This window comes from Trichosurus vulpecula, chromosome 2, assembly GCF_011100635.1.
Source record: "Trichosurus vulpecula isolate mTriVul1 chromosome 2, mTriVul1.pri, whole genome shotgun sequence".
NCBI classification, from domain to species: Eukaryota; Metazoa; Chordata; class Mammalia; order Diprotodontia; family Phalangeridae; genus Trichosurus; species Trichosurus vulpecula.
Window position 1 is genome coordinate 260,565,650 of NC_050574.1, and position 14,509 is coordinate 260,580,158.

At 38.8% G+C, this 14,509-nt stretch overlaps 1 protein-coding gene across 1 annotated transcript in view; it reads left to right on the forward strand.

Annotated features, from left to right (window-relative positions):
• Nucleotides 1-10,634, forward strand: part of PLCL1 (phospholipase C like 1 (inactive)) — a 446,236-nt gene extending 435,602 nt beyond the window's left edge. The window contains exon 6 of the mRNA XM_036746717.1: nucleotides 8,674-10,634. Coding sequence (XP_036602612.1) covers nucleotides 8,674-8,856 — 183 coding nt within the window. The 3' untranslated portion in view covers nucleotides 8,857-10,634. The remainder of the gene's footprint in view (nucleotides 1-8,673) is intronic.
• Nucleotides 10,635-14,509: the final 3,875 nt, after the last annotated feature.

Consider the following 14,509-nt stretch of genomic DNA (forward strand, 5'->3'; position numbering starts at 1 on the left):
AGGAGCCCATTTTTGGTTGCCAACACAGAAGTGGAAAGGTACAGCTAACACATTAGTGACAGGCCCAGGATTCTAAAGGATCTCAATGGGCTAGACTTATGGCTTGTATCTAATAAGATTACTGTAAGAAAACATTAAAGAGGCAGTTAAATGGCTCAGTGGATAAAGCTCTAAGCCTAGAGTCAGGAAGATCTGAGTTCAAATGTGGCCTCGGAAACTTACCATCTGTGTGACCCTGGGCAAGTCACTTAACCTCCATTTGTCTTAACCAACTGGAGAAGGAAATGACAAATTACAACATTATACTGGTCACGTAAACCCCATACAGAGTCATGAAGATCTGGATACTACTGAATGACTGAACAAGAACAATTAAAAAACATTCACTATTACCTAGAGCAGCCCCAAAGTGGTAAGAGGACCTATCATAGGTGGTATTCTTGTTCAGATGCAGCTTGTACTAGATGGCCTCCAACCTACCTTCAGACTCTGAGATTCCTTGAGGAACCTATGTGGCACCTGAGATGGGACCTGGATGAGTAGAGATTTCAGTAGATGATGACTGAGTCTATTCTAGGCATGGAGGATGCATATGTAAATGCACAGAAGCCAGAGGTGCCAGGATGAGACTATAAAACTCCAGGTTAGGTTGGCCGAAGCATAGGAAGGAGAAGTTTTAGGAGCATATCTTAAGCAGAAGATAGATTGCAAAAGATTGAGGAGAGGGAGGGAACTTTGAGAAAGCAGAAGAGGGAATATAGAGCACTCTTTCTAGAAATTTGGCACTGAAAGGGAAGAAAGAGGTAGGATGATAGTTTTAGGTAATTGCAGGGTCAAGAAAAGATTATTTTCCTCCTCCTCCTTCTCCTTCTTCTCCTCCTCTTCCTCCTCTTTTCCTTCTCCTTCTCCTCTTTCTTATCCTCTTCCTTTTTCTTCTTAGCCTCCTCCTTCTTCAAGGAGGAGATAAAGAGTAGAAGAGTAGAGAGATAAAGAGTGAAGATGAGTTTATGAAGGTGGATGCCTGATGAAGCAAAGGCCCAGTGGATAACCCAGGGGAAGGGATCAAGGGCACAGCTGGCCTCAACTTTGGCAAGAATGAGGAAGATAAGTTAGGAAAAGACATAGAGGCCAGGTGTGGTGACACACACTTGTAATCCCTGATACTGGGGGAGGCTGAGGCTGGTGAATTATTGGAGTTCAAGAGCTCTGAGCTTCTGTAGGACTAAAGCTGATCACATGTCATTACTAAGTCTGGCACTAATATGGTTAGCCTCTGGGGACATGGAGCCACATGGGAACCCCTGGGAACATGGAGAAAGGGTGAATTGGCTCAGGTCATAAATGGAAAAGGTCAAAGTTTCCATGATTATTAGCAATGAGACTGAGCCCATTAGTGACTGCTGCACTTCCAACTTGAGTGAGATAACAACAATAACCAACTTTTATATAGTACTTGCTATGTGCCACACACTGTTTTAAGCACTTTCCAATTATTATCTTTTTTGACCCTCACAACTATCCTGGGAGATAGGTGCTATTATCACCCCATTTTACAGATGAGGAAACTGAGGCATAGGTAAAGCAACTTGCCCAGGTTCTTATAGCTAGTTAGTGTCTGAGGCTAGATTTGAACTCTGGTCTTTCTAACTCCAGACACAGCGCTCTATGGACTACGCCACATAGCTACTCAGATAAAAAATGTCTAATCAGATGTCTTAAAAATGAACAAATGGAGGAGTTGTGGGGTGCGGAGGAGTGGAGAAAAGAATATTCATGTAGGATGCCCTGGATCTATTCAGTAAGGCTGTTCTCATAGATGGAGGTAGGTTGTGGGATTAGGGACTTAAAGAGAAGAAAGTTTTGAAATAGCCATAGTGAGGACTGCATTAGGGAGATAGTAAGATAGGAATGGTGCAGCAAGAGTTCATTTGGGATTACATATCACAGAAGATGCCAAAAGACAGAAAGAGTCAACGTTGGAAAGGTTGTGGAAAGACAGGCACATTAACACATTTTTGGTGGAGCCATGATTTGGTACAACCATTCTGGAAAATAATTGAAAATTTGCAAATAAAGACACTAAAATGTCCAAAGTTTTTGACCCATAGAATTCTACAATAGATATGTACCCCAAGGAGGTCATTAACAAAAAGATGTGTTCCATATGCACCAAATATTTATAGTAGCATATTTTTTTTGGTCAGGGACAGCACACCCTTGGGTTCATGCTGCAAGAGAAGAGAGAGGCAGCCACTAAAAAGGGGAGAATAAATTGGGGTGAGCAAATGGTACCTGTATCTATTTTACCATTTTGCTTAAGTTCAACTATTATTGGGAGTGAGCAGTAGGGATGGGGAAGGGAGAAGGGCCAGTTAGTCAGTTGTCAATCTCTGGCTGTTGAAATACAACCTGACATCTTGTTGCTCCTTTTAAAAAAAAAGGCATTAAAGTCCTGGCAGGAGTGCTTCATGCTTAATCGTGGCTAGCACGTCATTGGCATTGACTGCCTTTGGTCCTTCCTCGCTTAGCTTCTGCCTTTTCTATTTTTTTCTCCCTGTGTTATGCAGCAAGGACGTTTTGTCTTCTGGGTTATCAGGAGGTGATGCTGTCATGTTCTTGTGAGCTGGTACAAATTGTTTTCCCCAATTTGCTATTGTTTTCTAGAGAAACTGACTTCTGTTTACCAGAACTGGCACAGTCTGGTGCTCGAGCATACACACTGCTGATTAGTGGCCAAGAGAAAATTCCGGTGATTCATTGGTCAATTAATTTGTAATTAAGAAGTTTTAGAAATATTATACACTTTCAGGACGATGGGGAGAAAATATGCATGTGTAATATAGATTTTGGTGTCTTGTGTGCTTCAGCATTCACTGGAAATATGATACTGTCCTTTCTTCTGAGAATACTGTCATATTTAGGAAACTGATTGATCAAAGAATTCAGGGGGAAGTCTATTCTGAATGCATTTTGTAGCAGTCCATGCGTGAGAGATATCTTTGAAATCAGTATATGTATGCTCTCATTATCCATGCAGTTTGCCTTCTACAAAAATCTATCACTTGGAATAGGTGCAGATACAAAGAAAATTGAGGCAGGGGCTCTGTTCTACAGCAATTCAATTCATAGCATCAGAGGAGCATAGATTTAGAGTTGGAAGAGAATTTCTAGGCCTCCCTTCATCCTACAAAAGAGGAAACCAAGACATAGAGAGGCTAAATGATTTGCTTGGGATCCTGTATCAACAATCCAGCTAGCAGCTGCTGTGAGGGTGTAAAACCAACAACAACCAGCTCACAGAATGCTGCAAGCCCAGGCCCTTTTGATCTGCTTTATTTAAGGAAAGCAACGTTAAAGGGTTAACAATCTTACTTTAATCCAGCATGCAAATATCATTTGCCTAGTTCAGGGGAAAAAACCAGCATCCTGAATTACAGACCAAATACAGTTTGTAGTTATCAACATCTGAGTGTTCACCCGGGGAGCTCATTACAATGGCTGGCCGAGTCACACGCCACTCCTGCTGTGGCTCAGAGCTCAGAAAGAGAACGCTAACCTCTGCACTTATATATCCTGTTCAGGGCCCCGAGGGTCGTGACCTCACCCAGGCTGGGCATGGAAAAGTTCCCCACCCCCAATATCACATCAGATACAAATCTCAATGACTCCCAATTGTCTCAGTGCTGAGAAATACAAAAACATCCCACTTTATCTGCCCCATTCAAACAAGGCCAGAATCATTAAAGGTCAACAGCAAAAAGTCCCACCTTAATTACTATTGCAGATCCCACACTTAGTAAGTGTATGAGGTGGGATTTGAACCCAGATCTTCCTGATTCCAAGTCCAGCATGCTTTTTTATAATTCCACATTGCCTCAACAAGTATTTATTGTATCTCTTCCTTGCTAGCATTGGTCTAGTACAAAAAAAAATAGTCCTTAGCTTCCCAAGTTAGGTTAGGTCATATTGAGAAGAAACGACATGTTTAGTGAGTACAAAATATATGTATATATATATACATATATGTACATATAATAGTAGATACAAAGTAATTTCCTGTGTATGGGGGTGGAGGATTAAGAGGCATCAGGAAAGGCCTTGTCTAGGAGGCGTTACTTTAGCTGGGGTATATAGAGAGTTAAGGATTCCCAGAGGCAGAGGGGAAGGAGGGAGGATAGCTCATGCATGAAGGACATCCTATGTGTCTATGTTATGAGTACATATAGGTATCCATGAAGGTTCTATTCCAATACCTCTTTGTGGAGATGACCCTGGGGTCACACAGCTGGTAAGTGTCTGAGGCCAGATTACAGGGTCTTCCTGTCTGTAATGCTCTCTTTGGAGAAAGGTAAGTAGGATAGTTTGGCTGGAGTGTATGAAGTGAAATCATGTGGATCTGGAAAGATTGGCTGGAGATTGTGAATAGCTTCACATATCAAACAGAAGAGTTTGAAGTTGATCCTAGAGGCAATAGGGAGCCACAGAAGCTTGAGCAGGGGAGTGACAGTCAGAATTGTGATTTAGGAATATCATATTCTGAGTTGTGTAGAGGGAAGAGCTGGAAGCCAGGCAGTCATTAAGAAATCTAATAGAGAGATCATGTGGGCCTGAACCAGGGTCTTGGCTCAGTGGGTGACAGGAATTTTTTTTTTGTTCAAAAAATAGTGGTTAAATAAGAATAAAAACTCATGTTTGTAAGATGCCTTTATTTATTTTTTACAATTAGCTTTCTTTATAACTAACACCATGAAGTAGAAAGAGTAGGAATCATCTCAATTTTGCAGATGGGGAAACTGAGGCCCAGAATGTTGATTTGCCCGTACAGCTAAGCATAAAAACTGGGATTTAAACTCACTTATTTTGACTCCAAATGCAGTGCTTAATCCGTTGTACCTCATTGCACACTTCTCTGTAATCCAAATAACATTAAAGGCATTATTAAAATTTGTTGTGTTTATTTAAAATGTGTAAAACTATCAGCGTATCTTTCACAAATATACATAAGTATAAAATAAACACACAAAAATATACATGTATATTTGTATGAGTGTGTATATGAATACATGTAAGTATCCATGAAGGTTCTATTCCAATATCTCTTTGTGGAGATGATTCTGGAGTCAGAACAGATAAGGGTTGTAGGTATTTAGCAGTTTTTCATTTATGTCCATGTGAACCCATTTTAGGTTTTCTTGGCAAAGCTACGAGAATGTTTTGCCATTTTCTTCTTCAGCTCATTTTACAGATGAGGAAACTGAGGCAAACAGGGTTAAGTGACTTGCCCTGGGTCACACAGCTAGTAAGTGTCTGAGGCCACATTGGAACTCAGGTCTTCCTAACTCCAGGCTTGGCACTCTCTATCCCCTGTGCCACCTAGCTTCCCTGACAGATATGGAAGTTCCCACTGATTGTTGGTAGAAGGATGTACATCCGTTCTCTGAGCACCTACAAAGGTAAGTTCAAAGGCCCATCACCAGGGCTTTGGGTATTGGATGATTCTTTAGCTACAGCAACTAATTAAATGATCTTCTAAGGCACAAAAGAGTTGGCCAAGCAGGCATGAGGAGTGGGTACTTCCATTTACTCCAGTCAGAGAAATAACAGATGAAATCAGAGATTGTCGAAGTTTAGGAAACTTCCTCAACGATGAAGTTAGGCACCTGTTTGTGACTTACAATCTTATGAACTCAGTTGTTCCAGATCTGAGATCTTGTTTACTGTACCATAGAGCCTCTCTCCCCATGTCTGTCTGTCTCCCACCTCCCTCTGTGTGTCTCTACAAGATATGTACGTATATATGTGTCTGTCTATCTATGCCACTGAAGTACTACTGTCATGCCTAACAATATACATATACATATAGAGGCATACATTTTTAGTACCTAGATTCAATCCCATATTACAGTGGGGCAATGGAGTAGGAGTAAGGTGGAGGATTTATGGAATTATATATATATACACACACACACACACACACACACATATATTAAACATACATATATAAAACACATTTTATATAACAAAACAATATATCAAACACATTATTTATACGTATCATACATGGTATATAGAAAACAAATGCACATGCTAAATAAATATCAAAACAATATGTATCAAACATACATAATATGTATCAAATACACATGATTTATATCAAACACATAGTGTATATCAAACACACAATATCTATCAAACACAAATACTGTATATCAAACACACATTATATATGTATATCAATCAAATACATATTATATCTATCAAATACACATTTTATGTATAAAATACACATTTTATATCAATATATAATATACCAAACACATATCATATATCAAATACATGATATAATAAACACACATGATCAAGCACACATGAAATATACTAAACATATAAGATATGTTTATATCTAACACATGATATATATGTATATCAAACTCTCAATATATCTCAACTTACATTATATCTCTCAAACACACATAATATAGATGTCACATAGTCTATAACAAATATACTGTATATCACATAATATATCAAACACACATTTTATATGTATATGTAACACTATATACACATTATATACATATATCTACGGTATTTATATGATTGAAGATCTTCCCCACCCATTCCATAGGTCTCAGTGGGCCTAGGTGGGAAAGCTTGATTATAACTTTGTTTATAAGTAGTCCTAAAGCCCCTACTTACCAGGTGCTAAGCTGATGTGGGCGTGAAGCCCTCAGGGCCCAAGAGGAGTTTCTAAGACCAGAGCCAACGGCATGTCAATCATGAATTCAGTCAATCAGAGACTTGAGTTCTAGTCAATCAGATGCTGGCTAGGACTGTGTAAAAGGAGAGTGCAGAAGTGAAGAGCAGCAGAATTGAAGGGGAGCAGAACTGAGAGGAAGACATTGAGGCAGCAGACATTAAGAGGGTACTGAAGAACAGACATTGAGAAAACCAGTATTGGCAGAGCTGCAGAAGAGACTGCTGAGCCGAGAGTTAGGATTCGTGAGTGATTGTTTACAGGAATGTCCTGGCCGGGGGGAAGGTTTCTTAGTTCCTTGCTATAATACTGTGTTATAATTTCCTGTTACTACATTGAGGTGGGCTTACTGATTTTGGAATATAATTGCTACTATATCGAATTGGGGGTTTTGGTTCTCAGATTTAATCCTCTGGAATCTAAATATATGTTATATTTTCTCAGCCTTCTACAAAGACAGTTTTTCATACTTTGCGATTCCAAACCATCCAGGCATGTTCATGGTTATCCTCGAGGTCATGAATCTTGCCTTACTGATATAATATCAAACACACTATGTATATCACAGTAATATATCAAATTCAATATATATCAAACACACACATAGAACATACACGTAATATATGTATATCTAAATTTGTATGTGTGTGCATATATGTTATATATGTGTTACACATATTATATACCAAATATATACATTCTCTGCCTCATTTCTTACTTAGCCTTAATCACTGAATGGGAGTTGCCTCAGTCAAACTGAGACCTGTTTAGGTTAAAAAGGCCAAGGTGTCCCCACTACATCTAGGGCTATCTCCACTCTTCCTGATCTATATCTTGCTACTGGGCCCAGAAGGCTCTAGGGGAGAAAGTGAGGCTGGTGACTTTGCACAGCCCTCCATCACTTAAATCCAATTCTCTTGCAAGTCATGGCATCACCTTCCTGATACCATGGTCCTTTGTGAGAATGAAGGACAAACAACAATACCAAACACACATATTCTCTCTGTCTCTCTGTCCCTCTCTGTCTCTCTGACATATATACAGATAGATATCAATAGATATTGATAGATAGATAAATATCTATACATATATCTACACACATACGCATACATATACGCACATACATATGTGTGTATATGTATATATGTGTTTATATGTATATATGTATCTAACACATATATAATTGTACACACATATAATGCACATAAGCACCCATTATATACCAACACAATATACATGTATGCATATATACAATACATATATTATAATACAATATATACATACACTAAACACACATATATGAATACACATGTGTATATGTAATAGAAATTCATGTCTAAGTCTATGTATATAAATCTATAGATATAGACACACCATGTACCTATGTACACATGTGCACTGGGTAACTCAAGAGTCTCTCAATCAACATTTATTAAGTGCCTACTATGTACCAGGCATTGTAATAAACACTGCGTATACAAAAAGAGGCAAAAAAGTCCCTGTCCTCAAGGAGCTTACCATCTATAATGGGGAGAAAACATGTAAAGAAATACATACAATGCAAACTTATACAGGATAAAGAGGAAATAATTAACAGAGGGAAAACAATAGAATAAACAGGGGTTAGAGAAGGTTTTCAATAAAAGAAGAAATTTTAGTTTGGACTTAAAGGAAGCTAAGGGAGGTCAGTAGGTGGAGTGGAGGAGGGAGAGTGTTGCAGGTATGGGGGATTAGTACAGTTTTAAGCTTAAATAACATATTATTATCATAAAATAATACAGGGTATATGTTGGGAGAAATGGGCCTGTGTTTCATTTACTTAAGCAACGGCATGAGCAAATTTGAATTATTTCACATTGAAAAGATCATGTCTCACTCCTAGTTTCTTCTTTGTTCATATTTACACCTACGTACAGGGACAAAGCGATCTGTTGAAGAATGCCAAGAATGAGGCCCTGGAGAACATGAAGCAGATACAATTAGCGTGTTTGTCCTGTGGCTTGAGCAAAGCAGCTGCTGGTGGTGCTGAAGCAAAGAACAAGCGAAGCCTCGAGGCGATAGAGGAGAAGGAAACTGGAGATGAGAATGGAAGGCTCTGAGCCAAGGCACTGCTACTCGGCTTGTCCTCTGGATCAAGGACTTGAAACTATTTTTTAAGAGCATTTAGGAATTCACAAAGAATGCCCTCTCCAGGGTGTTGGAAGTACCCAGATTATTTCACAACGTCAGTATTTAATTGTGGTTAATTTATCTAAGTTAAACCCTTTTGTAGCCATGTTTTAAAATAGATCAGAGCTCTGTGTGTTTGTGTGCACATGTGTGTGCACATTGAAGGAGAGAGAGACTGTGTAGAATCTATTCTATGTTGCATCTCCATGTACTAAGTTATTTTTCTCCCAGTTTTGTAGCACCCCCATTAATTTTGAAATTCCGAAGAGTATTTCTTGTAACTGGGTTTGTACCTTATTTTACTTTCTTGCTTTTGTCATTTAATTTAGAGCTCTTAATGTATCTTATCATTGAGGGAAGCCAAATTTACCAACAGATAGATGTTTTGATAGCTTAAAATATAGATTAGAATAAATTTTCTGAGTCATAGCATCAATGTGAATCAATACAAACAAACCAGCAGAATTTATGGATAGATCACCAAAGCCATTGCATTCAGCCATTGCTATTTAAAATTTAATTTTAAAAATTCCTTTATTAGAATTCAGGAAAGTAATGCACCTGAGATGAGTGAACACATATGACTTCAGTGGAGAAGCCAATAATTAGTAAAATAATGCCCACCAAGTAGGAACTCAGTAACGTAGTGAAAGCTCTGTTTGCAATTAGGGTTTTGATGCAGAAATAATATTCAGGGGTCCTGAAATTTCAGTGTTGGTATTTGTAGAGAACTCATGAACTTCATAAACCATGAGCCTTGTGATAGGCTTGTATGATCAGTGGGGGCCCATTGAGAGAATATATCTTGATAGGAATTTTAATGAAGAATGTCTGATTGCTCTAAGGGGTGTCACAAGTTACAGGATTTAAGTTCTAGAGATGGGAAGGATCTCAGATGTCATCTAGGCCAGCCCCCTTTTTTTACAGATGAGAAAATGGAGGCCCTGGAGGGTTAGACGTAGCTCTACATAAAGGACATCGTTATTGCTATTATTAGCATCATTATTATTGTTGAGATTGGGTCTCTACCTTGCCCAGGCTGGCAGTTCAGTAGCCACTCATGGGCCTGTCTCACTGCCGATTATCATGGAAGCTTTGACTTACTCCATTTCTAACCCAGGCCAATTTATCCCTTCTTAGACAGCTTAGTGACTGGTGCTGGACTTGGTGTGGACATTTGATTGCCTTTAGGCCTACTGCAGCTCAAAACTCCCTAGCTCAAGCAACCCACTAGCCTCAGCCTCCCCAGTAGCCAGGGTTGCGGGAGTGTGTGCTGTTACACCCAGCTAAAAGGGCACGTTGAGCGGTATAAATGTCTAACAGTGGGGTAATTTTTGAGAAATAATAAACTTCAAGGCACTTTTAACACACATTGGAAGACACATAGGTCAGTGAAGAGACAAATTAGGCTCCTGTCATGGTAGAATCTGTATCATTGTTATTTTGTCATCTTATTGATAATGTACTTGAGTGTAATATGTATGTTATCTCTGACAGAACATTATGTTCTATGGTTATAAAAAGAATATATTTATTTAAAGCATTGCTTTTATTTTGAAAAGCTACTTAATTAATTTGATTAACAAATGTGCTAATTTTTTGAATTTAATGGAAGGTAATTGTTGAAAGTTTGCCTATCTTAAAATCTAATATTGCTAGTGTGTTAAGTTATTCTGACTTCTTCTTAAAATTATGTTCATGTTGCACATTACTGAGAGAGTAAAGATATGAAAAAAGCTTTGACCTGTTTTTCATTAGTGAATTAATTGAAAAGGCTGGACTTTAAAGCTAAGTGGAAGCAAGTGGGCATCTATCTAATATCTGGCTTATAAAAAGTATGATGCAAAAAGTTCTGTTTCTCAGTGGGTCAGCTATGGTAGGTGATAAATTAAGATTGGACATTTTATTATATAAATCAAATTATTTTAGGCCAAATGGTGCCTTGGTGGCCTCAAAATATTTCATTAATAGTCTTTAAAAGAGATCAATTTGTAATTATTCAAGGGATTCTACTTTATAACTTCTGTTTTAACACTTAGAACATCTAAAGCTTGACATGTCTTTATACTTCCTTTAAAAGGTACTCAAATTTCCTTTTTTTTTTTACTGGTTTTGTTTTAAAGGAAGGCAAAAGGATCCAGGTGTTTTTTATTCTTATAAAATGATATAGAAGGTAATTGGAGAATGTGCGATTGGACTAAAAGTTGTGATTTTACTTTGATCAGAGAAATATGAGCTAAGATTAGCAAACATCATAATCACAAAATCACCAAATTTTTAGGGTTAGGAATGAACACAGCCAAATCAGCCTGAAAAGGAATCCTTACAACTGAGTGCAGGGCAAGCTCTCATCTAATCTCTACTTGAAGATCTCCCTCAGGGCTTCTTAAGAATCCATGTTAAAAGGGTAGGTGTCATGACCTAACTGGTTATTACTAATATTATTATTAAAATGAAAGAAATTTTTTTAATATTCAATTTGTAAGGAAGTCATGTCTACTTAAATTATGGATAGGGATAACTTTCATAATATGTCTCCTGAAGTTTTTCATTATGCATGAGTACAGACCAGCTTCGGTGGAGGTTTTTAATTTACATGTAAATTCATTTACCCCATGTTATATTTATATGAGGCTGTATGGCATAATGGAAGGAGGCCTGGCCTGAGAGTCAGAATAGCGTGTGTTTAAGACCTGCCTCCAGGTCTTAGTTTCCCAGGAAAGTCTCTAGGACTTTAAGAGTTACCTATTCACTGCTAATGTTCACTGGTGAAGGGAATTTCTACACCTGCTTTCAGCACTGACGAAATCATAGGTCCATCTCTCTCCCTCCCTCAAAAAAAAAAAACCAAACCTACTTGAACTTAGCAAAACCTGTATACACAAACAGATTTTGGGCAGCTAGGTGGCACAGTGGATAGAGTGCCAGGCCTGAAATCAGGAATACTCCTCTTCCTGAGTTCAAATATGGCCTCAGACACTTACTAACTGTGTGACCCTGGGCAAGTCACTTAACTCTGTTTGCATCAGTTTCCTCCTCTGTAAAATGAGCTGGAGAAGGAAATGGCAAAACACTTTGCCAAGAAAATCCCGAATGGACTCAAGAAAAGTTGGCTATGACTGAAAGGGCTCAGCAGCAACAACATTTATTATAACATCTCAATGAAGTCAGTAAGATACTGCTGACATTGTGTGGGAAGTTGGCAATCAGTAGCATGGTTACTTGTGGAAGTCAGATTTTCTGAACCCCGGTGTTGTTTCTATTTTACCACAGGTGTGGTAATTGCATGATTTTCAACTTAGACCAAGGATATTGGAGGTATCCTTACGTAGAGCAATATTCTGGAATCTCAGCTTCCTTAAACTGTAGCTTCCCAAGTGCAGAGAAGAGTATTGAGGAGTAACAGGCTACATGACGTTTAGCTAGAAAGCTGAAAGAGCCTTTGGCAGTTATGTTGTCCAAATCTTTTGTAGATGAGGACAGTGGGGGCCAGAGAAGTTATTTGCCCAAGGTTACCCAGTGGTAGGCCCTTTACCTCTCCCCCAACATTCATCTCCCTGCACTCTGCTGCCTCCTTTCTTTCCCTGGCATGTTTTCATCCAGGAAAATGTGTCATGGCATGTTTGGGGCATCCTAAAGCCATGAATCCTATGGTCATGGTTCATTAAAAAGCCATAAGACATTATGGACACGCTTTCAGCTTTCTTGGGGTCAGTTTTTTCATTGATGGCACCATCTGGATGATTCTGATTTGAACAACCTTTGCTGCAATGATAGAGAGCATGCAGAATTTTCCATTACGTATCCATCTGTTTCCAAATATATCACATAGTAATTCTTGTCTCTTTTGCAAAATCTCCCCTTGGAAATAATGTGCACTGTTTGCCAGATTGTAGGTTTGCAAACAAGTCTCAGCATCCTTAAAAAACAAACAAACAAACCAAGAAACAACAACAAAACACAACATAATTGCAAATTCCAGCATTTTTCAGAAGATATTAACAACTATTGAGGTTTATGGAGGGAGGCAATCAGATAATTGATATTGGGAATTGACAGCCTCTTTTAAAAGCTGGTCAGAGTTTTCATTTGGTTGTTTGACATTATAGAAAGCTTTTGAAATAATAAGCTTTGTTTGGATCTGTACATTAAGACAATAACTTTTCTAGGCATGATTGATAGCTCTTCTTAGTTTTTTAAAAAGGGCTGTGTTAAGTCTGAATATGATAGAAGACTTCATAAATAATATCTCCAGTGCATCTTAATCACACATCTCCTGGAAGCTTTGTCCGGTGGTTCAATTTGCTACACAGGCCTAAAGAGGCCTGCTGTTGTTTTCCTGAGTGGAGACGACTGCAATGAAGCAACATGGATGACACATGGAAGCACGTAGCATCTTAACACTTAGAGCTGAAAAGGATCTAGTTTTACTTTATCTCCTTTCCCATCCCATTTTACAGATGTGAAAACTGAATGTAAATGGAGAAGTGACGGTTCATAAGCTCAAATATGTAAGTGGCAGATGTGGGATTAAACTAAGGTCTTCTGACTTTGAATTCAGTTGCTTTCTCTATTATGCCACAGCTGATCCCTCCTTATATTATAGTTGTCTTGCATATTATTACCCCAACTGGACTCCTACTTGCCTCCTGCCTTTGCCTCCTTCCCTTGCCCAAGCCACCCAAAACCTTTGACTGCTCACATGGCTTGGATGAGATGGGATTCACCAACTCTATTCCTTCTGGCATGGAGGACCAAAGGCCTTACCAGCTGACTTTTGTCTCCTAAGGTCCTCTAGTCCTTGCCATCTGCTCTGACTCTATGCCATGCAGACCCCTGGCATTGTCATCTGAATGGTGATTGATGTAACCAAAAGCCTCTGGGCTTTGCCATCAGTCCCTTCTGATGCACTCTAAGGACACTCAGAAATTTCCCATCTGACCTGCAGTTATATTTTCTTTAATGAGTCATCTCCCTCATTTAGAATGTAAACTCCTTGAAAATAGGAACAATCTAGTCTTTTCTATTTGTGTCCCCAGTATTTGGCACATAGTAAGCACTTAATTAATGCTTTTTTAATCCCTTCATTCACTATACCACACTGTCTCTCAATAGAGATGCTTTGCTTTGACTAGCATGAAAATTAACCAGGATGACCATCGACAACTGCATCATGCAGGTTTGGGAGGTCCTCATTAGGGCAGTTTCCCTGCTACTTCCCTCTGTCCCTAGGATGCTGTTGTCAGTGTCTATCATCTGTTCATTGTTTCCTTCTAGTGTTCACATGTTCAAATCCTTGTGGTCTGCATTTGAGGCAAAGGATGCCAAACTTCAAGAATCTGTGTATCTGTGTTGATTATCTCCAATTTCTGTTGTATATATTTTATATATATATATAGTTATTTGTATGTTGCCTCTGCCATTAGACTGTCTCTCTCTCTCTCTCTCTCTCTCTCTCTCTCTCTCTCTCTCTCTCTCTCCCTCTCTCTTCCTCCCTCCTTCCCTCCCTCTTCTTTACTCCCTCCTTCTTCTCCCCTCCCTTCTTCCCCCACACCTTTCTTTCTCTCGCTCTATCTCCCCAGG